The following is a 22,830-nucleotide window of genomic DNA, read 5'->3' on the forward strand; positions in this document are numbered from 1 at the left end:
CGGTGAGGGGCGGAGCAGCGGTGAGGGGCGGAGCAGCGGTGAGGGGCGGAGCAGCGGTGAGGGGCGGAGCAGCGGTGAGGGGCGGAGCAGCGGAAGAAGCAGCGAGGATTCAGATCCCACCGATGGCATTCAAAAACAATCTTTGTGCAATGTCAGGGAAAGACAGGGAAAGTGATTTGGCCGTGGCACGGATCCAGCTGGAGACACCAGCAGCAGAGAAGGATCAGAGAGAGAGAGTGAGAGCGAGAGCGGGGGAAGGTACAGACCTCACTGGAGGGTTCAGGGGATGGAGGTGGCAACCTGGAGGCGGGAAGCAGTGACCTGGTGCTGCTCCCTTCGCACACCTGGAGGACAAGATCACACCTAACTTTATGGTGATCTGAGCCCTGCTGGTCGGTGCCTTCAACATTGACAACAACAACATCAAGAGTTAATGGGTAAGGGAGTAAACACAACACAATCTGGAGTGGAGTCCCATTAGGTTGGTATATCCCTCAAGTCAGCACCTTCCAGCAACTCCTGCAGCCGAATAGGCCCCAGACCTATAGATTTTTTTCTTTCCTCTGGACAGAAGCCTACAAGGTCGAGAGGTACAGATGCTAGGCAAGTCTGCACTTCCTGAAACCATGCCTTGGCTACGCAGCCAGCAAAGAAAGGTAACCTTTCGGCTTGGAAGCTGGAATGTAACGACTATTTGTCCTGGAATGATTAGCGACCCACATTTCACAGCAAGTGTACGCAAGACAGCCCTGATTGACCGTGAGCTACACAAGCTCGGTATTGACATTGCCGGTCTACAAGAAACCAGATTATCTGACACAGGCTCTATTCAAGAGGCTAATTACACCTTCTACTGGCACGAAATAAGTGCTAAAGATCACCATGCGCCTGGTGTCGGCTTCACAGTGAGCAACTGGCTGACACAGTCAATTGAGCCACCTTGGAGCGCCTCATCTCCCTGCGGTTATCATTCGATGGAGATCATATGTGTCTACGCACCAACTCTGAACACCAGCATCTCAGATAAAGAGCATTTCTATGACTCGCTAGATGACGTTCTGAGGAACATCCCAAATGGTGAGAGGCTATTCATCCTGGGTGACTTCAACGCACGTGTTGGGGCAGACAGTGATTCATGACCAACGTGCCTCAGTCATCATGGGGTGGGTATGATCAACGATAATGAACAACACCTTCTTGAGCTTTGTGCCCTGAATGAACTCTGCGCCACCAACACCTTCTTCCAGGACAGACATCGTCACAAGGTATCATGCATCACCCAAGGTCTGATCATTGGCACCAAGTAGACCTAGTCATCACAAGGAGGCATGATCTGCCCAGTGTTCTTCATACCTGAACCTACCACAGTGCAGATTGCAACCCCGACCACACTCTTATCAGCAGCAAAGTGAAGGTACAACCCCTGAAAGTTCCACAGCTCCAACTACGACGTTCGCCATCCATCAATAACCCTTGCATAAGCAATGATGCCAAATATCAGCACTTCGCTCTGTCACTATAAAGCTTGTTAACCACCAAAGCCTAAACGAAAAGCACCAATGCCAGCATTGATGAAGCTTGGAAGTCACTAAACTCAATCATCTATGAAGCAGCAGAAGCATCATTTGGTGAAGGCAGAACCCACAACAAAGGCTGGTTTGAGTCCTACTCAGCTGAGATGATATTGGTCATTGATGCAAAAAGCAAAGCCTACATGATACACGACATAAACCCAAGAGCTAAGACACTGCATGATCTGAAAGTAGACAAGATAGGTGTGCAAAGGAGAGGGAGATGCTGCACAAACACTGGATCAGCTTCTGTCAAGAAATCCAAACTGCATGTGACAAAGGAAATCTACGAGCTATGTACGAAGGGATCAAGAGGGTGCTTGGCCCTGCCATCACAAAAGTTGCTCCCCTGAAACCGGGAGATGGTGAAGTATTCACCGACAGACATCAACAGATGCAGCGTAGGGCTGAACACTATTGTGAGCTGTACTCCTGTGAGTCGGACATCTCCTAGTCTGTGCTTGATGCTCTCCCGTAACTTCCTGTCATGGATGAGTTAGATGAAGAACCTTCATCACTGGAGTTCGAGGAGGCCATAGACCACCTAGCGAACAGAAGGGCACCGGGCAAGGACGGATCTATTGCAACACCTTCATGACCTTCTCCTGCTTTGCTGGAAAGTAGGCTCTGGTCCACAGGAGATGCATGATGCCAAAATCATCACACTATACAAAAACAAAAGGTGACATAAAAGACTGCAAGAACTAAAGGGGATTTCACTCCTTAGCATCACAGGGAAGGCCTTTTCTATAAGACTCCATTTACTTGCAGACCGGAAGCAAAGTGCAGTTTCCATGCTGGCAGATCTACTGTGGACATGATCTTCTCCAAATGTCAGCTACAAGAGAAGTGTAGGGAGCGGAGTATACCCCTTTACCTTACTTTCGTAGATCTCACTAAGTTATTCGACACAGTCTACAAGATTTTGGAAAAAATTGTCTGTCCACCGAAGCCCCTCAGTCTTATCCGCTCCTTCCATGACAATATGCGCTGCACTGTACAGTTTGATGGCTCCACTTCCGACAGTTTCGGAGTGAGGAATGGAGTGAAACAGGGTTGTGTCCTAGCCCCCACTCTGTTTGGCATCTTCATCTCCATGCTCCTGACCTTTGCCCTCCCTGCAGATAATGGAAGGTGTCTACTTGCACACTAGGTCAGACGGCAAGCTCTACAATCCAACAAGGCTGAAAGTGAAGACAAAAACACATAACGTCCTGATCAGAGAACTCCTCTACGCTGATGATGCTGTACCAGTCACTCACACGGAAACTCAGCTACAAAGACTCATGGACTGTCCATCCCGTGCCTGTAACTTGTTCTCCTTGACTATAAGCATCAAAATACTGTGGTCATGGGACAAGGTGTTGCATCTCCGCCCCTGATCACACTAAATAACATCCCACTAGAAGTGGTTAGCAAATTCTGCTATCTTGGGGCCATGGTGACAATCTGTCCCTTGATGTAGAGCTCGATACACGCATAAGGAAAGCAGCTACCACCTTTGGCCGACTTGCAAAACGCACGTGGGATAACACCAAGCTGACTCTTAGGACCAAGCTGATGGTTTATAAGGCTGTTCTCAGCACCTTGCTGTATGGCTGTGAAACATGGGTGACTTACAGTTACAGGAAAAGAAGCTCAATAATTTCCATCTTCGTTTTTCTGTGGTGCATTATGGGAATATACTGGCAGGACAAAATCACAAATGTGGCAGTCCTCTCAAGGCAGAGCTCCCAAGTGTGTTGGCACCAATCAAACAGAGGTGGCTTCGGTGGATCGGACATGTCCGCAGGATGGAAGATAGTCGCATACCCAAGGGCCTTCTGTATGGTGAGGTAGCCGAGGCCAGACAACCAGTGGGGCACCCAAAGCTCCGCTTCAAGGATACTTGCAAGCGTGACATGAAGACCCCAAACGTTGACTGTCGCACCTGGGAGTCACTAGGTGGCGAAAGAGGGAAATGGTGACATATCCTGTGGACTGGTGTGCACTACCACGATGACCAGTGGCTACAGCAGCTTGGCAACAGGCGCCAGTTAACAACTCACAGCATCACTTGGCAGCTTCACTTGCGGCACTTGTGGCAGAACCTGCCTCTCAAGGAATGGCCTTCACAGCCATCAACAAAGGTGCACCAAGTGAAGACACCTCACCTAAATGGATTGTTTGCTGCATGTCCATCATCTTTCATAGATGGAAGGATGCCAACAATGCTCCCATTCCCCCAGAGGGGCAGTACTGAGGGAACAGAGCGCTCCACTGTCAGAGGGGCAGCATTGAGAGAGTACTGCACTGTCAGAGGGGCAGTACCAAGGGTGTGCTGCACTGCCAGAGGGGCAGTACTGAGGGAACAGAGCACGCCACTGTCAGAGGGGCAGTATTGAGGGAGTGCTGCACTGTCAGAGGGGCAGTACCGAGGGTGTGCTGCACTGTTGGAGATACCTTCTTTCAGATGAGACATTAAACCAAGGCCCCGTCTGCCCTCTCAAGTGGACGTAAGAGATCCCACAGCACGATTTTGCATCCAACATCACAACAAAACAGATTATCTGGTCATTATCTCATGGTTTGTGAAATCTTAGTTTTTTCAAATTGGCTGCTGTGTTTTCTCAATTACAGTAGTGATGACACAATAGAAGTAATTGATTGGCTGTGGTGCACTTTGGGATGGTCTGAGGTTGAGGAAGGTGCGATAGAACTGCAAGTTCTTTCTTTTCTTTAAATATATTTAAAGTAGAGACAAGTCATCAAGCAGTGAGTGTCCACAGATCCCTGAAAGTAGAAGGACAGGTCAATAAGATGGTTAAGAAGCCAAATGCAATCCTTTCCTTTATTAGCTGAGGTATAGAATATAAGAGCAGGGAGGTTATGCTGGAACTGTATAACTCATTGGTTAGGCCACAACTTGAGTACTGTGTGCAGTTCTGGTCACCTCATTACAGAAAGGATGTAATTGCACTAGAAAGGGTACAGAGGAGATTTACGAGGATGATGGGAACCAGAGCAGTAGGACAGCTAGTGAAGTAAATGAGGAGGACATAGTAAATAAGGCCAGTAAGACTAAGAGGAAGAGCAGGCAGGGAGATGTTGCTGAGCACAGCGGGACTGGTGGTCTGAAGTGCATTTGTTTCAATGCAAGAAGTATAACAGGTAAGGCAGATGAACTTAGAGCTTGGATTAGTACTTGGAAATATGATGTTGTTGCTATTAGAGACTTGGTTGAGGGAAGGGCAGGATTGGCAGCTAAATGTTCCAGGCTTTAGAAGCTTCAGGCGGGATAGAGGGGGATGTAAAGTGGTGGGGCAGTTGCATTACTGGTTAAGGAGAATATCACAGCTGTACTGTGGGAGGACACCTCAGAGGGGTCATGCAGCGAGGCAATATGGGTGGAGCTCAGGAATAGGAAAGGGTGCAGTCACTATGTTGGGGGTTTTCTACAGGTCTCCCAACAGCCAGCGGGAGGTAGAGGAGCAGATATGTAGACAGATTTTGGAAAGATGTAAAGTTAACAGGATTGTAGTGGTGGGTGATTTTAACTTCCCCTATATTGACTGGGAATCAGTTAGTGCTAGGGGCTTGGATGGGGCAGAATTTGTGAGGAGCATCCAGGCGGGCTTCTTGAAACAGTATGTAGATAGTCCAACTAGGGATGGGACCATTCTGGACCTGGTATTGGGGAATGAGCCCGGCCAGGTGGTCGAAGTTTCAGTGGGGGAGCATTTCGGGAGCAGTGACCAGAATTCCATAAGTTTTAAGGTACTTGTGGATAAGGATAAGAGTAGTCCTCGGGTGAAGGTGCTAAATTGGGGGAAGGCTAATTATAACAATATTAGGCAGGAACTGAAGAATTTAGATTGGGGGCGGTTGTTTGAGGGTAAATCAACATCTGACATGTGGGAGTCTTTCAAACATCAGCTGATTAGAATCCAGGACCAGCATGTTCCTGTGAGGAAGAAAGACAAGTTTGGCAAGTTTCGGGAAACTTGGATAACACGGGATATTGTGAGCCTAGTCAAAAAGAAAAAGGAAGCATTTGTAAGGGCTGGAAGGCTAGGAACAGATGAAGCACTTGAGAAATATAAAGACAGTAGGAAGGAACTTAAGCAAGGAGTTAGGAGGGCTAAAAGGGGTCATGAAAAGTCTTTGGCAAACAGGATTAAGGTAAATCCCAAGGCTTTTTATACATATATAAAGAGCAAGAGGGTAACCAGGGAAAGGGTTGGCCCACTCAAGGACAGAGATGGGAATCTATGCATGAAGCCAGAGGAAATGGGTGAGGTGCTAAATGAGTACTTTGCATCAGTATTCACCAAGGAGAAGGACTTGGTGGATGATGAGCCTAGGGAAGGGAGTGCAGATAGTCTCAGTCATCTCATTATCAAAAAGGAGGAGGTGTTGGGTGCCTTGCAAAGCATTAAGGTAGATAAGTCCCCAGGGCCTGATGGGATCTACCCTAGAATACTGAGGGAGGCAAGGGAAGAAATTGCTGGGGCCTTGACAGAAATCTTTGCATCCTCATTGGCTACAGGTGAGGTCCCAGAGGACTGGAGAATAGCCAATGTTGTTCCTTTGTTTAAGAAGGGGAGCAAGGATAATCCAGGAAATTATAGGCCGGTGAGCCTTACGTCAGTGGCAGGGAAACTATTAGAAAGGATTCTTCGGGACAGGATTTACTCCCATTTGGAAACAAACGAACTTATTAGCAAGAGACAGCATGGTTTTGTGAAGGGGAGGTCGTGTCTTACTAATTTGATTGAGTTTTTTGAGGAAGTGACGAAGATGATTGATGAGGGAAGGGCAGTGGATGTTATCTATATGGACTTCAGTAAAGCCTTTGACAAGGTCCCGCATGGCAGACTGGTGCAAAAGGTGAAGTCACACGGGATCAGAGGTGAGCTGGCAAGATGGATACAGAACTGGCTCAGTCACAGAAGACAGAGGGTAGCAGTGGAAGGGTGCTTTTCTGAATGGAGGGATGTGACTAGTGGTGTTAGAACATAGAACATAGAACATACAGCACAGAACAGGCCCTTCGGCCCACAATGTTGTGCCGATCCTTTGTCCTCTGTCAAGGACAATTTAATCTATACCCCATCATTCTCCTGTTCCGCAGGGATCAGTGCTGGGACCTTTGCTGTTTGTAGTATATATAAATGATTTGGAGGAAAATGTAGCTGGTCTGATTAGTAAGTTTGCGGACGACACAAAGGTTGGTGGAGTTGCGCATAATGATGAGGATTGTCAGAGGATACAGCAGGATATAGATCGGTTGGGGACTTGGGCGGAGAAATGGCAGATGGAGTTTAATCCGGACAAATGTGAGGTAATGCATTTTGGAAGGTCTAATGCAGGTGGAAGGTATACAGTAAATGGCAGAACCCTTCGGAGTATTGACAGGCAGAGAGATCTGGGCGTACAGGTCCACAGGTCACTGAAAGTGGCAATGCAGGTGGATAAGGTAGTCAAGAAGGCATACGGCATGCTTGCCTTCATCGGTCGGGGCATAGAGTATAAAAATTGGCAAGTCATGTTGCAGCTGTACAGAACCTTAGTTAGGCCACACTTAGAATATTGCGTGCAATTCTGGTCGCCACACTACCAGAAGGACGTGGAGTCTTTGGAGAGGGTACAGAGGAGGTTTACCAGGATGTTGCCTGGTCTGGAGGACATTAGCTATGAGGAGAGGTTGGAAAAACTCAGATTGTTTTCACTGGAACGACGGAGGTGGAGGGGCAACATGATAGAGGTTTACAATGTTATGAGCGGCATGGACAGAGTGGATAGTCAGAAGCTTTTTCCCAGGGTGGAAGAGTCAGTTACTAGGGGACATAGGTTTAAGGTGCGAGGGGCAAAGTTTAGAGGGGATGTGCGAGGCAAGTTTTTTTTACACAGAGGGTGGTGAGTGCCTGGAACTTGCTGCCAGGGGAGGTGGTGGAAACATATACAATAGCGACGTTTAAGAGACATTTTGACAAATATATGAATAGGAAGGGACTAGAGGGATATGGGCCCCGGAAGTGCAGGTGGTGTTAGTTTCGGCAGGCATCAAGATCGGCGCAGGCTTGGAGGGCCGAATGGCCTGTTCCTGTGCTGTACTGTTCTTTGATGCCAGGTGTAGAAAAATGCAGCTATGAGGTAAGATTGGATAGGCTGGGGTTGTTCCCCTTGGAACAGAGGAGGCTGAGGGGAGATCTGATTGAAATGTAGAAAATTGTGAAGGGCCTGGATAGAGTGGATGTGAAGGGCCTATTTACCTCAAGCAAGAGGTGAGTGATGAGGGGGCATAGATTCAAAGTGCATGGTAGAAAGGTTAGAGGGAAGATAAAGATAAAGAAAAGTTTTTGCACCCAGAGGGTGGTGATGGTCTGGAACTCACTGCCCGAAAGCGTAGTAGAGGCAGAAACCCTCAACTCATTCAAAAGGAGTCTGGATATGCACCTCAAGTGCCGTAACCTGCAGGGTTATGGACCTAATGCTGGAAGGTGGGATTAAGCTGGGAGGATCGTTCTTTGGCCGGCGCAGACACGATGGGCCTAGTGGCCTCTTTCTGTGCCGTAAACTTTCTATGATTCTATGAACATCCAGGGAGATAGTGGCACAGTGGTAATGCCACTGAACCAGTTATCCAGAGGCCCAGGATAATGCCCTGTGGACATGGGTCCAAATCCCACCACAGCAGCTGATGGAATTTAAATTCAAGTAATTAATAAATCTGGAATTGATAGCTTGTCTCAATAATGGTGCCATGAAACTATCATCGATTGTCATAAAAACCCGGCTGGTTCACTTATGTCCTTTAGGGAAGGAAATCTGCTGTCCTTACCTGGTCTGGACTACATGTGACTCCAGACCCACAGCAATGTGGTTGACTCTTAAGTGCCCTTTCAAATGCCCTAGCAAGCCACTCCGTTGTCAAGGGCAAGTAGGGTTGGGCAACAAGGGATGGTCTTACCAGTGACACCCGCATTCCATGCAAGAATTAAAAAAACTAAACTCTCTTCAGCCAGAATTAGAATTCAATTTAGATTACAGGACGATATCGATGGGCTGGTAAGATGGGCGGAGCTGTGGCAAATGGAAATTAATCCTGAGAAGTGTGAGTTGATGCATTTTGGGAGGACTAACAAGGCAAGGGAATATAGAATGGATGGTAGGACCCTAGGAAGTACAGAGTGTCAGAGGGACCTTGGTGTACTTGTCCATAGATCACTGAAGGCAGCAGCACAGGTAGATAAGGTGGTTAGGAAGGCATATGGGATACTTGTCTTTATTAGCCAAGGCATAGAATACAAGAGCAGGGAGGTTATGATGGAGCTGTATAAACACTAGTTAGGCCACAGCTGGAGTACTGTGTACAGTTCTGGTCACCACACTATAGGAAGGATGTGATTGCACTGGAGAGGGTGCAGAGGAGATTCACCAGGATGTTGCCTGGGCTGGAGCATTTCAGCTATGAAGAGAGACTGAAAAGGCTGGGGTTGCTTCCCTTACAGCAGAGAAGGCTGAGAGGGAACCTGATTGAAGTATACAAAATTATTAGGATAGACAGGAAGAAACCTTTTCCCTTAGCGAAGGGGCCAATATCCAGGGGGCATAGATTTAAGGTAAGGGGCAGGAGGTTTAGTGGGGATTTGAGGAAAAAAGTTTTCACCCAGAGGGTGGTTGGAATCTGGAACACACTACCTAAGGAGGTGGTCGAGGCAGGAACCCTCACAACATTTAAGAAGTATTTAGATGAGCACTTGAAACGCCAAAGCAAACAAGGCTACGGGCCAAGTGCTGGAAAATGGGATTAGAATAGATAGCTGCTTGATGGCTGGCACGATGGGCTGAAGGACCTGTTTCTGTGCTGTATAACTCTAAGACTCTATAACTGCTGTGTGATTGCCACAGCTGAATTACAGAGTATTAGCAGCATCGAAACAAGCCATTCTGCCCAACTAGCCTCGGCCAATGTTATTGCTCCACATGCGCCTCCTCCCACCCCATCAACATATCCTTCTTTTCCTTTCTCCCTTGTGTTTATCCAGCTTCCTCTTTAATGCATCAATGCTATTCACCTCAACTCCAAAGAATAAATCTTTCACACCCCCAGTATCAGTTTACTGGGTTCCAGTCAGAGCAACACTGTGAAAAGCAGTAATGTACTCATCTCCATACTGGAGTAACTAGACATGGTATTTCACTAAATATCTTGCCATATAAATTTATTAAGGGCAAGCAGCACAGATTTGTTAAAGATAAGCTTTTCGAAAAGTGATTAGTTGGATCATTGAATGGAATGCAGTGGATGGCGTGTACAGGATATTCTGAAGGTATTTGATAAGGTGTCTCTCAGGAGTCTTTCTGGAAACATTTAGGCTGATGAGTGTATAACAGAAATTAAAGGGGCATTCTAGAACGTTAGTTTTTGAGAAGAACGAGTCAGGAAATTTGTAACTAAGAGTGAGGGAAGAGTTTACAAGAAATTTCTTTACAGAGAGGGTTGTTGGAACACAGAATGCTTTGCCTCAGAGAGTGGTTGAGGCAAAGACCATTGCCTCCTTTAAAAGGATAATTGGATAAATATGTGGATCAAAGAAAGACACAGGGAGAGTGGGATTGTTTTGGATTGTACTGGCAAGAGCCAGCACAGACACACTGGGCCGAATGGCCGCTGCCTGTGGTAACTATCTATGGTTTTGATTCATTTAACTCAAATTGTCCCTGGTTTTCTTGTTTAGATTGAGATTCCTATCGCAGACCATGATAAATGCAAGAATGTTTATGCTCAGCTTGGGAGACAAGTGACTGACGATATGATTTGTGCAGGTTTGAAGCAAGGTAAGCACAGCTCCCTGTCTCTTCCACCCAATCAGGTGCCATCAGATCCCATGCCCATTCACTGTATTACAGCAGCGCATGTGTCCATTTACAATATATTCAGCAAGACAGACTAGGGACGTGACAGAGGATTGAAGAATGGCAAATGTGACAGCCTCATTCAAGAAAGGGTGTAAGGACAGTCCTAGTAACAACAGGCCAGTTAGTTTAACATCAGTGGTGGGTAAGATGTTAGAAACAATAATTAAGAATAAAATCCACAGACACTTGGTAAGGTTTGTGTTAATTAAAGATACCCAGCACGGCAGGTCATGCTTGACTAATCTAATTGAATTTTTTGATGAAGTAACAGAAAAGTTTGAGGAAGGGAATGCGGTGGATGTTGTTTATATGGATTTTAGTTTAGTTTTAAGATACAGCACTGAAACAGGCCCTTCGGCCCTCCGAGTCTGTGCCGACCATCAACCACCCATTTATACTAATCCTACACTAATCCCATATTCCTACCACATCCCCTTCTGTCCCTATATTTCCCTACCACCTACCTATACGAGGGGCAATTTATAATGGCCAATTTACCTACCGACCTGCAAATCTTTTGGCTTGTGGGAGGAAACCAGAGCACCCGTAGAAAACCCACGCAGTCACAGGGAGAACTTGCAAACTCCACACAGGCAGCACCCAGAATTGAACCCGGGTCGCTGGAGCTGTGAGGCTGCGGTGCTAACCACTGCGCCACTAAGAAAGCATTTGATGAGGTGCCATATAAAAGGCTGATTAACAAAATTGAGGCTCATGGAATAGGAGGGTCCGTGTCCTATTGGATAAAAAAAAAAATGGTTTAAGGACAGAAAACAGCTAGTCGTAGTAAATGGTTGTTTTTCAAACTGGAGGGTGGTAGACAGTGGTGTTCCCCAAGGGTTAGTGCTGGGACCACTGCTTTTTTTTCTATATATAAATGACTTGGATCTTGGAGTAGGTAGGAAAGTAAGTAGTGAAGAGGACATAAGGAGTTTACAAAGGGACATAGATGGGTTAAGTGAGTGGGCAAAGACCTGGCAAATGGAGTATAATGTGGGGAAATGTGAAATTGTCCATTTTGGCAGGAAGAATTAAAAAAAGCATATAATCTAAATGGTGAGAGATTGCAGAGCTCTGAGATGCAGAGGGGTCTGGGTGTCCTAGTGCTTGAATCACAAAAGGTTAGTATGCAGGTACAGCATACAGCACAGAAACAGGCCCAAGCAATATCCTGGTAAATCTCCTCTGCACCCTCTCCAGTGCAATCACATCCCTCCTATAGTGTGGCGACCAGAACTGTACACAGTACTCCAGCCTAACTAGCGTTTATACAGCTGCATCATAACCTCCCTGCTCTTATATTCTATGCCTCGGCTAATAAAGGCAAGTATCCCATATGCCTTCCTAACCACCTTATCTACCTGTGCTGCTGCCTTCAGTGATCTATGGACAAGTACACCAAGTTCCCTCGTACCCTCTGTACTTCTTAGGGTCCTACCATCCATTGTATATTCCCATTGTATAATAAGGAAAGCTAATAGAATGTTATCATTTATTGTGAGGGAAATTGAATACAAAAGTAGGGAGGTTATGCTTCAGTTATTCAGGGCAATGGCGAGACCACATCTGAAGTACTGTGTACAGTATTGGTCTCCTTATTTAAGGAAGGATGGAAATGTGTTGGAAGCAGTTGGAGAAGGTTTACTAGACTAATACCTGGAATGGGCAGGTTGTCTTTTGAGGAAATGTTGGACAGGCTCGGCTTGTATCCGCTGGAGTTTAGAGGAGTAAAAGGCGACATGATTGAAACATATAGGATCCTGAGGGGTCTTGACAGGGTAGATGTGGAAAGGATGTTTCCCCTTGTGGGAGAATCTCAAACTAGGGGATCACTGTTTAAAAATAAGGGGTTGCCCATTTAAGACAGAGATGAGGAGAAATCTTTTCTCTCAGAATGTCGTGAGTCTTTGGAATTCTCTTCCTCAAAAGTCAGTGGAAGCAAAGTCTTTGAATATTTTAAGACAGAGGTAGATAGATTCTTCATAAGTAAAGGGGTGAAAGGTTATCCAGGGTAGGCAGGAATGTGGAACAAAGAACAAACAAACTTACAGCACAGGAACAGGCCCTTCGGCCCTCCAAGCCTGCGCCGATCTAGATTCTCTATCTAAACATGTCGCCTATTTTCTATATCTCTTTTCTTCCTGCCCATTCATGTATCTGTCTAGATACATCTTAAAAGACGCCATCGTGCCCGCATCTACCACCTCCGCTGGCAACGCGTTCCAGGCACCCACCACCCTCTGCGTAAAGAACTTTCCACGCATATCCCCCCTAAACTTTTCCCCTTTCACTTTGAACTCGTGACCTCTTGTAATTGAATCCCCCACTCTGGGAAAAAGACTCTTGCTATCCACCCTGTCTATACCTCTCATGATTTTGTACACCTCAATCAGGTCCCCCCTCAACCTCTGTCTTTCTAATGACAATAATCCTAATCTTCTCAACCTCTCTTCATTGCTAGCGCCCTCCATACCAGGCAACATCCTGGTGAACCTCCTCTGCACCCTCTCCAAAGCATCCACATCCTTTTGGTAATGTGGCGACCAGAACTGCACGCAGTATTCCAAATGTGGCCGAACCAAAGTCCTATACAACTGTAACATGACCTGCCAACTCTTGTACTCAATACCCCGTCCGATGAAGGAAAGCATGCCGTATGCCTTCTTGACCACTCTATTTACTTGCGTTACCACCTTCAGGGAACAGTGGACCTGAACACCCAAATCTCTCTGGACATCAATTTTCCCCAGGACTTTTCCATTTACTGTATTGTTCACTCTTGAACTGGATCTTCCAAAATGCATCACCTCGCATTTGCCCTGATTGAACTCCATCTGCCATTTCTCTGCCCAACTCTCCAATCTATCTATATTCTGCTGTATTCTCTGACAGTCCCCTTCACTATCTGCTACTATCTGGAGTTGAGGTTACAATCAGATCAGCCATGATCTTGTTGAATGGCGGAACAGGCTCGAGGGGCCAAGTGGCCTACTCCTGCTCCTAATTCCTCTGTTCATAGTAGAACTTCAAAATTTGCCGAGGACACCAAACTTGAGGTGTGGCATAGATAGGCTAGCAGAATGGGCAGATGGTTGGCAGATAGAATTTAATACTGGCAAGTGTGAGGTGATGCATTTTGGCAGAATTGGATGAATTCTGTCAGTTGACCCTCCCCATTTGAGAGGGAGCACTCCACTGCAATGTGCTCTGTCTGGCAGTCTGGCCAAGAATGGATGGAGCTCCCGAGTGGAGGCAGGTGAGTTGGAATTTCAACCAGTGCCTTCGTATAAACTCCAACCTCCTGGTTTAGGCTGTATGATAAAGTGGCTTGTTACTGAATTGCCCTTTATCCGTTTACATACATAGATTTACACATTCTCATCTGTAATCTCAAAGGCAGATTTTTAGTGTAGCACAGAACATTTTGGTAGAAAATTGATTCTAGGCACGAGTAAGGAATGAAAATAGATGCCCACCTGATGGCTCAACATTCAGGACTCCTTTCTTGCTGCATTCACACCTAGTGGATACCAGTGCTTCATGATAAAGAAGCATAAATGAGCTATGACCATTGATTTGCAACTGGACATACGAACATATGAATTAGGAGCAGGAGTAGGTCACTCGGCACCTCGAGCCTGCTCCGCTATTCAATAAGATCATGGCTGATCTGATTGTAACCTTAACTCCACATTCCTGCCTACCCCCGATAATTTTTCACCCCTTAGGTAGGTTAGATAAGGAAAAACTGTTTGCATTAACAAATGGTACAAGGACTAATGGACACAGATTGAAGATTTTGGACAAAAGATGCAGGAGGAATGTGAGGAAGCACTTCTTTATGCTGAGGGTGGTAATGACCTGGAACTTGCTGCCCACAAGGGTGGTGGAAGCAGAGATGATCAAGAGGAAGTTGGATGGTCACCTGAGAGAAAAAGCCTTCTAGGGCTACAGGGATCAAGCCGGGGAATGAGACTGACAGCATAGCTTAATGGACAGCTGGCATGGACCTGATGGGATAAATGGCCTCCTATCCCGTAAATAACTCTATGGCTGAATTCTGTGCCGGAGGCGGGGCTCCCGGTGCCGGGCCAGAAAGGTGGGGGAACCCCGCCTCTGCATTTTTTTTTGCCTCCCCCCAACCCCGCCCCGCCGGAGCAATCCTCCAATCTTTTTAAACCAAAGTTTCAGGAGGTAGAATCCCCATCCCATTAAAGATGGGAATCTCACCTCCAAGAGTAGCCAGCCAATCAGAGGGTTGGCAGCTCGGCACTGCCACCAGGTGTATTGGCCATTGCCAATACTGCAAAGGCCTTGGACCCAGGCCCAGTATTGGAACCCTGGACAAGAGGAAGGTGAGGCGGGGTCGCCAGGGCCAATCAAGAAGGCCTCAGCAAGGGTGGGGTGGGGGGTGGTCTTGTAGTTGAGGAGGAGGGGGGTCCCTGGGGGTGAATTGGTTCCCAGTGGAGGTCCTCCATGGGCCACAAATTGGCCATTACTAGGCAACTTAAGGGCCTCATTAGCCTCTGGGTGGGAAGGCCGTTGTCAGCCTATCCTGCCCCAGTGATGATCGCTTGGACCCTCCTCTTGGGGCCACACAAAATCCAGCCCTATGACTCTAATGAATAGGGAGAGGCAATATATACTTAATGGCACAGTTCGAAAGAATGTGCAGGAACAGGGGTACCTGGGGGTGCATGTGCATTGATCTTTGAAGGTGGCAGGACATTTTGAGAGAGTGGTTAGTAAAGCATATGAATCTTGGGCTTCATAAATAGAGGTATTGAGTACAAAAGCAGGGAAGTTCTGCTGAACCTTTATAAAGCTCTGGTTAGGCCCCAACTGGAGTAGTGCGTCCAGTTCTGGTCACCACACTTTAGGAAGGAACCTTGAGAGGGTGCAGAGGAGATTTACCAGAATGGTTCCAGGGATGGGGGATTTTAGGTACAGGGTTAGGTTGGAAAAGCTGGGCTTGTTCTCCTTAGAACAAAGGAAATTGAGGGGAGATTTAATAGAAGTGTACAAAGATAATGATAGGCTTAGATAAGTTAGACAAGGAAAACTGCTCCCATTAACTAATGGTACAATTACTGGGGAACACAGATTGAAGGTTTTGTGCAAGAGATGCAGGGGGAATATGAGGAATAACTTTTTTTATGCAGCAGGTGGTAATGACCTGGAACTCGCTGCCCATGAGGGTGGTGGAAGCAGAGATAAACAGTAACTTCAAAAGGAAATTGATGAGCACTTTGAAGGAAATAAACTTTCAGGGCCACAGGGATCAAGCTGGGGTGTGGGACCGACTGGATAGCTCCATGGAGAGCCGCATGGACCCGATGGGCTGAATGGCCTCCTTCTGTTTCATAGATGACTCTATGACCCTGCCATCAAATAGAAATAGTCAACTGTTAGGCCACTCGCAATTGCTCTGCCATTTTGGTTAGCCATGGGAGCTCGACGCCCAAAGTCACTTTAGGTACCTCATATCCAACTTAGAGTATCTGATCCCAGCAACCCCTTTGTATTACAGAGTTGAGTTGGGGCATGACCCTACAACTCTCTATAAACCCCAAGCCCACCCAAAACTTCAAACCTGCTTCTATATCTTCTCACCCCATCTTCAAGCCCTTGGACAAACTCCTAGTCATCTCTTCCACTTTCAACCCTGATGGTCTCCCAAACTATGAACCTTGACCTTTCACCCATGTGTTTCACTTTACCTGTTATCGTCTTCTTAAACCACTCATTTAATTACATGTAATCCTTGCAAGGCTCAGAGTCTGGTCTTTGCTGGAAGATAAGAAATATTTCATTATACCTGGTGTATAATTGTGAAATGTCACAGAATCATAGAAACTTACAGCATAAAAGGAGGCCATTCAGTCCATTATGCCCGTGCTGTCATGCTTTGTCCCAACCTGTAATCTACAACCCTGTAAGTTTCTCATTCTTAAGTACCTGTCCAATGATTAAAGAAAGGAGAGTGAAAAATGGGGAACTACAGACCTGTTAGCCTGTAGGAATGGGCAGAGTCAACATGGATTTATGAAAGGGAAATCACGTTAGACAACCAGTTGGAGTTTTTTGAGGATGTAACTAGCAGAATAGATAGTAAGGAACCAATGGATGTCGTGTGTTGGATTTTCAGAAAGCTTTCGATAAGGTCCCAAACAGGAGTAAGTAAGCAAAATTTAGAGCACATGGGATTGGGGGTAATATACTGGCATGGATTGAGAATTAGTTAACTGACAGGAAACAGAGAGTAGGAATAAACGGGTTCATGCCTCATGGATCCATCAGAACTGATGGATCCATGCAAGTTCTGATGAAAGGTCACAGACCTGAAACGTTAACTCTGTTTCTCTCTCCACAGATGCTGCCAGATCGGCTGAGTATTTCCAGTACCTTTTGTTTCCATTTAAGATTTCCAGCATCTGCAGTATTTTGCTTTTATTTTAGTGAAAAATGTGAAGTTATCCACTTTGGGAGGAAAAACAGAAATGCAGAGTATTTCCTAAATGGTGAGAGATTGGGGAGTGTTGATGTCCAAAGGGACCTGGGTGTCCTTGTTCATGAGTCAATGAAAGCTAACATGCAGGTGCAGCAAGCAACTGAGAAGGCAAATGGTATGTTGACCTTTGTTGTAAGAGGATTTGAGTACAGGAGTAAAGATGTCTTGCTGCAATTTTATAGTGCCTGGGTCAAACTGCACCTGTACAGTTTCATCAGAACTGATGAAAGGTCACAGACCTGAAACGTTCACTCTGCTTCTCTCTCCACAGATGAGTATTTCTAGCACTTTTTGTGTTTGTTTCTATCCATGAATGGCCTCCTTCTGTGCCGTAATTTATTTATGGTTCTATCAAGTTACCCCTACACCATGAGCTCCTACTTTACACAATAACCTTTTATGTGGCACCTTGTCAAATGCCTTCTGGAAATCTAAGTACAGTATGACCTCCTTGCCCATGCTACTATTATCAATTTGATTTTTCCAGTTTATATGTAGATTAAAATCACCCATGATTATTGCCGTCCCTTTATCACAAGCATCCAATATCTCTTGTATACTTCCTCCTACATTGTGGTTTGTTAGGGGGCCTATAGACCACTCCCACTAGTGACTTCTTTCCCCTACTATTCCTCATCTCCACCCAAATCGATTCTGCACCCTGATCTCCTGAACCAAGGTCATCTCCAACTATTGCACCAATGCCATCTTTGATTAACAGTGCTACCCCTCCACCTTTACCTAGCTTCCTATTCTTCTTGAATATATCCCTCAATATTCAGGACCCAATCCTGGTCATCCTGCAGCCATGTCTCCGTAATGGCTATCAGATCATATTTATTTACTTCAATGTGCGCTATCAGTTCATCTACTTTATGAATGCTATGTGCATTCAGATACAGAGCCTTTAGATTTGTCTTTTTGTTATCTTTGTAACATCTAGTCTTTACTGTTGGTGTGTTCTTAGGTTTTTTCCTCTCTGTCCCTTCCTGTCATTCTCTGGCCGTCATTTCCAAATTACTAGGCTAGAAATAGGAAGATAGTGCAGCTAAATAAGTGGCTGAACAGTTGGTGTAGGAGAGAGGGTTTCAGATATCTGGATCATTGGGATCTCTTCAGGAACAGGTGGGACCTGTACAAGAAGGACGGGTTGCATCCAAACTGGAGGGGCACAAATATCCTGGCTGCGAGGTTTGCTAGTGTCACTCGGGAGGGTTTAAACTAGTGTGGCAGGGGGGTGGGAACCAGAGCAGTAGGACAGCAGGTGAAATAATGAGGGGGAACTAGTAAATAAGGCCAGTAAGACTAAGAGGAAGAGCAGGCAGGGAGATGTTGCTGAGCACAGCGGGACTGGTGGTCTGAAGTGCATTTGTTTCAATGCGAGAAGTATAACAGGTAAGGCAGATGAACTTAGAGCTTGGATTAGTACTTGGAAATATGATGTTGTTGCTATTGAGAGAATTGTTTCAGGGAAGGACAGGATTAGCAGTTAAATGTTCCGGGATTTAGAAGCTTCAGGCGGGATAGAGGGGGATGTAAAAGGGGTGGGGGAGTTGCATTACTGATTAAGGAGAATATCACAGCTGTACTGCGGGAGGACACCTTGAAGGGGTCATGCAGCAAGGCAATATGGGTGGAGCTCAGGAATAGGAAAGGGTGCAGTCACGATGTTGGGGGTTTTCTACAGGCCTCCCAACAGCCAGCGGGAGGTAGAGGAGCAGATATGTAGACAGATTTTGGAAAGATGTAAAGGTAACAGGGTTGTAGTGGTGGGTGATTTTAACTTCCCCTATATTGACTGGGAATCAGTTAGTGCTAGGGGCTTGGATGGGGCAGAATTTGTAAGGAGCATCCAGGAGGGCTTCTTGAAACACTATGTAGATAGTCCAACTAGGGATGGGGCCGTACGGGACCTGGTATTGGGGAATGAGCCCGGCCAGGTGGTCGAAGTTTCAGTAGGGGAGCATTTCGGGAACAGTGACCATAATTCCGTAAGTTTTAAGGTACTTGTGGATAAGGATAAGAGTAGTCCTCGGGTGAAGGTGCTAAATTGGGGGAAGGCTAATTATAACAATATTAGGCAGGAACTGAAGAATTTAGATTGAAGGCGGCTGTTTGAGGGTAAATCAACATCTGACATGTGGGCAAACGTCAGTTGATTAGAATCCAGGACCAGCATGTTCCTGTGAGGAAGAAGGATAAGTTTGGCAAGTTTCGGGAACTTTGGATAACAAGGGATATTGTTAGCCTAGTCAAAAAGAAAAAGGAAGCATTCATAAGGGCTACAAGGCTGAGAACAGCCGAAGCCCTTGAGGAATATAAAGACAGTAGGAAGGAACTTAAGCAAGGAGTCAGGAGGGCTAAAAGGGGTTATGAGAAGTCATTGGCAAACAGGATAAAGGAAAATCCCAAGGCTTTTTATACGTATATAAAGAGCAAGAGGGTAACTAGGGAAAGGGTTGGCCCACTCAAGGACAGAGGAGGGAATCTATGCGTGGAGCCAGAGGAAATGGGTGAGGTACTAAATGAATACTTTGCATCAGTATTCACCAAAGACAAGGACTTGGTGGATGATGAGTCTAGGGAAGGGAGTGTAGATAGTCTGGGTCATGTCGTTATCAAAAAGGAGGAGGTGTTGGGCATCTTGAAAAACATTAAGATAGATAAGTCCCCAGGGCCCGATGGGACCTACCCCAGAATACTGAGGTAGGCAAGGGAAGAAATTGCTGGGGCCTTGACAGAAATCTTTGTATCCTCATTAGCTACAGGTGAGGTCCCAGAGGACTGGAGAATAGCCAATGTTGTTCCTTTGTTTAAGAAGGGTAGCAAGGATAATCCAGGAAATTATAGGCCGGTGAGCCTTACGTCAGTGGTAGGGAAATTATTAGAGAGGATTCTTCGGGACAGGATTCACTCCCATTTGGAAACAAATGAACTTATTAGCGAGAGGCAGCATGGTTTTGTGAAGGGGAGGTCGTGTCTCACTAACTTGATTGAGCTTTTTGAGGAAGTGACAAAGATGATTGATGAAGGAAGGGCAGTGGATGTTGTCTATATGGACTTCAGTAAAACCTTTGACAAGGTCCCACATGGCAGACTGGTACAAAAGGTGAAGTCACACGGGATCAGAGGTGAGCTGGCAAGATGGATACAGAACTGGCTCTGTCACAGAAGACAGAGGGTAGCAGTGGAAGGGTGCTTTTCTGAATGGAGGGCTGTGACTAGTGGTGTTCTGCAGGGCTCAGTGCTGGGACCTTTGCTGTTTGTCGTATATATAAATGATATGGAGGAAAATGTAGCTGGTCTGATTCGTAAAGGTTGGTGGAGTTGCGGATAATGATGAGGATTGTCAGAGGATACAAGAAGATATAGATCGGTTGGAGACTTGGCAGATGGAGTTTAATCCAGGCAAATGTGAGGTAATGCATTTTGGAGGATCTAACACAAGTGGGAAGTGTACAGTAAATTTATTTATTTTTATTTAGAGATCCAGCACTGAAACAGGCCCTTCAGCCCACCAAGTCCATGCTGACCAACTACCACCCATTTATACTAATCCTGCATTAACCCCATATTCTCTACCACATCCCCACCATTCTCCTACCTACACGAGGGCAATTTACAACAGCCAATTTACCTATCAACCTGCAAGTCTTTGGCTATGGGTGTAAACCGGAGCACCTAGCGGAAACCCACGCAGACACAGGGAGAACCTGCAAACTCCGCACAGGCTGTATCCAGAACTGAACCCAAGTCGCTGGGGCTGTGAAGCTGCGGTGCTAGCCACTGCGCCACCCAGAACCCTTAGGAGTATTGACAGGCAGAGAGATCTGGGCGTACAGGTCCACAGGTCACCGAAAGTGGCAACACAGGTGGATAAGGTAGTCAAGAAGGCATACGGCATGCTTGCCTTCATCGGTCGGGACATCGAGTATAAAAATTGGCATGTCATGCTGCAATTGAACAGAACCTTAGTTAGGCCGCACTTAGAATAGTGCGTGCAATTCTGGTTGCCACACTACCAGAAGGATGTGGAGGCTTTGGAGAGGGTACAGAAGAGGTTTACCAGGATGTTGCCTGGTCTGGAGGGTATTAGCTTTGAGGAGAGGTTGGATAAACTCGGATTGTTTTCACTGGAACAACGGAGATGGAGGGGCGACATGATAGAGCTTTACAAAGTTATGAGTGGCATGGACAGAGTGGATAGTCAGAAGCTTTTTCCCAAGGTGGAAGAGTCAGTTACTAGGGGACAAAGGTTTAAGGTGTGAGGGGCAAAGTTTAGAGGGGATATGCGAGGCAAGTTCTTTACAGAGGGTGGTGAGTGCCTGGAACTTGCTGCCAGGGGAGGTGGTGGAAGCAGGGACGATAGCGCCGTTTAAGAGGCATCTTAACAAATACATGAATAGGATGGGAATAGAGGGATACGGTCCCCGGAAGTGCAGAACGTTTTAGTTTAGGCAGGCATCATGATCGGCGCAGGCTTGGAGGGCCGAATGGCCTGTTCCTGTGCTGTACTGTTCTTTGTTCTCCCCCCACCATCTCTCCCTTCCTCTCCCTCACCACCTCTCCCTCCCCCACCCCACCATCTCTCCCTCCCCCTCCCTTTCTCCCCCCACCATCTCTCCCTCCCTCTCTTTCTCCTTCTCCCACCACCATCTCTCCTTCCCTCTCTTTCTCCTTCTCCCCACCCCCCCAAGCATCTCCCTCTCTCTTTCTCCCACCACCATCTCTCCCTCCCTCTCTCTTTCTCTCCCCCCCCACAAGCATCTCCCTCGCTCACTCTTTCTCCCCCTCCCTCTCTCTTTCTCCCACCACCATCTCCGCCCCCCCCCCAGCATCTCCCTCGCTCTCTCTTTCTCCCCCCACCCCAAGCATCTCCCTCGCTCTTTCTCACCCCCCCAAGCATCTTCCTCGCTCTCTCTTTCTCACCCCCCACAAGCATCTCCCTCGCTCTCTCTTTCTTCCCCCCCCACAAGCATCTCCCTCGCTCTCTTTCTCCCCCCTCCCCCACAAGCATCTCCCTCGCTCTCTTTCTCCCCCCCCCCACCAAGCATCTCCCTCGCTCTCTTTCTCCCCCCCCACCACCAAGCATCTCCCTCGCTCTCTTTCTCCCCCCCCCACCAAGCATCTCCCTCGCTCTTTCATCCCCCCCCCCCAAGCATCTCCCTCTCTCTCTCTCCCCGCACCCCCCCCCCCAAACCCAGCATCTCCCCATCTTACCCCCAGTATCTCTATCTCTCCAAACCCACCCCGTCTTACCTTCTGTGGTTATGTTATTCTCTGTGAATGGAGCACATTGTGATTATTGCTATAGGCGTCGTTGAGTACATCACAAACACAGCACTGCACATGTGCGGGAAACGTTCCCCATAGTGTTGTGGTGTCAATAGATACCTTTTGTAAGTTAAGGAGGTTACAGCAGGTCATTTAGAAAATCTCAGTGCAATCAGGCAGTCAACATGATTTTGTGAAAGGGAAATTGTGCTGACTAACTTTTGTTGAAGAGTTCTTTCAGTAACAAAGCAACGTGGATGAAGGGGAACCTATGGATGCAGTGCACTTAAATTTCCAGAAGGCATTTGACAAGGTGCCACATCAAAAGTTACTAAACAAAATAAAAGCTCATGATGTAGGGGGTAACATATTAGCATGAATAGAGTATTGGTTAGCTAACAGGAAGCAGAAAGTAGGCATAAATGGGTCATTTTCTGGTTGGCAAGATGTAACTAGTAGAGTGCCACAGGGATCTGTGCTGGGGCCTCAACTATTTACAATTTAGATTAATGACTTGGATGAAGAGACAGATGTATGGTTGCTAAATTTGCTGATCACACAAAGATAGGG

At 46.6% G+C, this 22,830-nt stretch overlaps 1 protein-coding gene across 5 annotated transcripts in view; it reads left to right on the plus strand.

Annotated features, from left to right (window-relative positions):
- Window positions 1-22,830, plus strand: part of masp1 (MBL associated serine protease 1) — a 354,556-nt gene that overhangs the window by 322,988 nt on the left and 8,738 nt on the right. For 4 of the 5 annotated variants that reach the window (XM_068042858.1, XM_068042860.1, XM_068042862.1 and 1 more), the window contains one exon: window positions 10,295-10,394. The exons of the other annotated variant lie outside the window; for it this stretch is intronic. In XM_068042858.1, the coding sequence (XP_067898959.1) occupies window positions 10,295-10,394 (100 nt within the window). The remainder of the gene's footprint in view (window positions 1-10,294; window positions 10,395-22,830) is intronic. 5 annotated transcript variants of the gene reach the window in all.

The sequence above is a fragment of the Heterodontus francisci genome, chromosome 11, assembly GCF_036365525.1.
Source record: "Heterodontus francisci isolate sHetFra1 chromosome 11, sHetFra1.hap1, whole genome shotgun sequence".
NCBI lineage: Eukaryota > Metazoa > Chordata > Chondrichthyes > Heterodontiformes > Heterodontidae > Heterodontus > Heterodontus francisci.